Source organism: Apostichopus japonicus, chromosome 18, assembly GCF_037975245.1.
Source record: "Apostichopus japonicus isolate 1M-3 chromosome 18, ASM3797524v1, whole genome shotgun sequence".
NCBI classification, from domain to species: domain Eukaryota; kingdom Metazoa; phylum Echinodermata; class Holothuroidea; order Aspidochirotida; family Stichopodidae; genus Apostichopus; species Apostichopus japonicus.
In genome coordinates, this window is record NC_092578.1 from 13,255,223 (window position 1) to 13,258,705 (window position 3,483).

The 3,483-nt window shown below is 43.2% G+C and overlaps 1 protein-coding gene across 1 annotated transcript in view; it reads right to left on the bottom strand.

The window, feature by feature from the left end:
• LOC139958718 (uncharacterized) overlaps positions 1-1,627 on the bottom strand; it is a 30,772-nt gene extending 29,145 nt beyond the window's left edge. Inside the window, exon 1 of the mRNA XM_071956012.1 lies at positions 740-1,627. Coding sequence (XP_071812113.1) covers positions 740-928 — 189 coding nt within the window. The 5' untranslated portion in view covers positions 929-1,627. The remainder of the gene's footprint in view (positions 1-739) is intronic.
• Positions 1,628-3,483: the final 1,856 nt, after the last annotated feature.

The following is a 3,483-nucleotide window of genomic DNA, read 5'->3' on the forward strand; positions in this document are numbered from 1 at the left end:
TTGCACAGTGATAAATACATATATATATAAACATATTTATTTATGCAAGCCAGTGCAATACATGTACAATAAACATTTAAAAAATTGCGTGGGTCTGAAAGATTTGGTACAATATCAAAGTTGATAGTTTTGGGTGGAATACTTTTATTAAAACTGCTTGACATTGATATGTCCAGCATAAGGTTAGGTAGGATGGTGGTCAGCTAGCGTACTGTATTGCAGGATTGTCTGTCCTTATACTAGTGGACACCACTAACCAACAGTCATATCTTTCAAGCTTTAACAGAACAAGGGTGTGACTATATATTTTTTTTTCTGTTTTTGTTGCTTTACTCAGCCAAATCAAATGAATTTTACCACACAGGCAATCCATGTAAGATGATTCTGTTCCCTAGCTACCATCTTATCTGCTCTTGGTCTCTATTACTCTAGCTTTTGTAATCCATTAATATTAACCTATAGCCTATGCCTAAGCAATTTCTTACTGAATATTTGATTTGTATACCTGTATTGTACTAGCGAAACTAGTCTATTTGCAAAGTGAACGCCTATAGCGTAGTACGTAGCGTTACACCTAAGCTAAGTAAGACAAACGACTTATCCTAATTAGTAGGGAAAGAGCCGGAGAAATGGTTACCCAAGTGCTCCAAAGTTTCTGGTAACTATGTAGTAGTGTTAGGTCTTGAACATATTGGCCTACTTGTAGCCTTAGTCAGCCACTAACGGGTAAAGGACTTACTATTTTCTTATTGAGAAGGATCAACTCTCGTTCTGTTAACGACTTTTTATCATCAGTGGTATCGGTTGTGGACGAACTACGGTCTTCTTTACATCGCTGTTTTAGTTCATATAGTTTGTACAGAAGATAAAGTCCAGGTGCTGTCGCCAAGCTCCCGGCTACTGGCTTTCCCAACATGGAAGAACTCATATTAAAAGCGAAACGATAGTCTCATTTAGGAAGCACTAGGCTAAGCAAAACCGAAATTCTTTCAATGGAATAGGTTTTAGGCCTTGTACTGATGTCGTACGTTTACACGTGTCTCCTCCGAGCTAAACAAATTATCACACGTTGCTAGACACGTTCGAACTTCAAAAAGATTGAGACGAAATATTGATGGTAGGTCAATTACACAAAGTTATAGCAGCAAAATCTGGTTGCTATTCTGTTCCTACAAAAATTACTTTATAGCAGACCATGAGACGGCGACAACGTACGGTTGCCACAGTCCAAATCGCTACACTGTGGTGAGTAACAGAAAAGGCACACAAGACCCGCACTGCAACCTGCGGATAAAACAAATGTGACCGTTCGAATTTACCATTCACTTAAAAACTGTCGAATGCGCTGTTATCTCTCCGCCAATTAACAACAAGCTGTTCTAAAAACGCAAAAAAAGTTTTTAATTATTTTCGTGCTCGACGAATAAGGAAAGCGGAATTTTCTCCACCTAGGCAAAACCTATCAATTTTATCGATGATTTCACATCTGGACAGTCTCACAAATTACACACACAATGTACCGTTCGTTGAGCTGCTCGTTTCACGTCGGCTCTGATTCAGCAGATCCAGGTACGTCTTTATTTACGGTGTAATATTTCCCGCGGCCGAGCCAGACGATTACGTTTTCGTACTTCCGTTTGGCATGACGTCATATTTGTTAGTAACTAACGTAACGCGTCGCGCGTGCAGTATACAGTTTCGTAGACTGTCTTGAGTAGTTAGTTTATAAGGCAGGTTTCTCTTCGGAATCAACAGATGAAAGTTAGGGTGTAAAAGGATCAATAATTAACCGACTTTTAGTGATGGATTTATGTCTGAATTCATGTGAAACACATGCCTGTGTTACTTACATTACAAGAAATTAAAGCTTTGAGCTGGCGCCATTGCTGAGTTTACTCAATCTTTACAGCCAATGTTTGCTTACTGTACGAATGTTTTTTCCAACCAACCAACCAGCTTATAGTTTAACTTAAAGCAAATGTACTATAGCGACGTTGAACATGATCATTCATATCATGGAATGTGAGAGGGTAGGTTACGAAGGAGGGGTGGAAAGGGTGTTGGGACCGGGAGCAAATAGGAAAAACTGGTGTACTGGTTTTAATGTGTCAATACCTATAACATAGCGAAACATGTGGATCAAACTTCTCCCGTTGAGGTTCATTTCCGAATCATAATGAATGTACAGTATTGTGCCAAGTCTGCAAAAAGTTCTGCATGGTGAATTCTGTGGGAGCTCCAGAAGCCTAACTTTTTCAGACGACCATCTCTGTACTGTAGGCCGACACTTGGAAACAAGTACGGATATTCAGGGATTTCTCTTACGCGCCGACACGGCCTTTTCAAGATCATGTGTCATTACTAGAATTGGTATCACTACTGAAGAGACTATTCAAGTAGTCTTATCGGACAGGAGAGACATCGGAGAGCACTTGGGGGGGGGGGGGGGTCTTCGAACCCACTTGGATAATTACAACCTACGGTACCATCCACTTATTTTTATCTAATGAACTTGTTCGAGATGATCACTTGGACCCTACGATATACCAAGAAGTGGTTGTTTTCATATTTAGTGAATGTTTTGATATACTATAGGCCTACCAATCTCATGGACCATGGGAAAGTTGAGATGAGGGTGAGAGGAAGGGAGGCAGTCAGACCAATGTTCAGTGGTGCTGAAATTGCCTAAGGCGGTTGCACCATATGCTCCAGTGAAAATCACTACAGTGAATGTTATTGGGTAATCATTGTCCCATGCCCCACTCACGCCCCCAGGTGGGTTGTTCAATCCATTGTCCTATGCCTCCCCTCTCCCACCCCATCACTCGGTGAGTTGCATGTTCAATCCATTGTCCCATGCCTCCCTCTCCCACACCATCACAGCTAGGTGGGTTGTTCAATCCATTGTCCATGCCTCCCCTCTCCCACCCCGTCACAAGTGGGTTGTTCAATCCATTGTCCCATGCCTCCCTCTCCCACCCTATCACAGGTGGGTTGTTCAATCCATTGTCCCATGCCTCCCCTCTCCCACCCCGTCACAGGTGGGTTGTTCAATCCATTGTCCAATGCCTCCCCTCTACCACCCGGTCACAGGTGGGTTGTTCAATCCATTGTCCCATGCCTCCCCTCTCCCACCCCCAGTCACAGGTTGGTTGTTCAATCCATTGTCCAATGCCTCCCCTCTCCCACTCCGTCACAGGTGGGTTGTTCAATCCATTGTCCCATGCCTCCCCTCTCCCACCCCATCATGTACATGTGGGTTGTTCAATCCATTGTCCTATGCCTCCCTCTCCCACCCCATCACGTACATGTGGGTTGTTCAATCCATTGTCCCATGCCTCCCCTCTCCCACCCCCAGTCACAGGTGGGTTGTTCAGTCCATTATCCTATGCCTCCCCTCTCCCTCCCCCAGTCACAGGTGGGTTGTTCAAATGTATTACAAAAGGTGACAAAGACAACATACTGATAAATACATATAGCAAA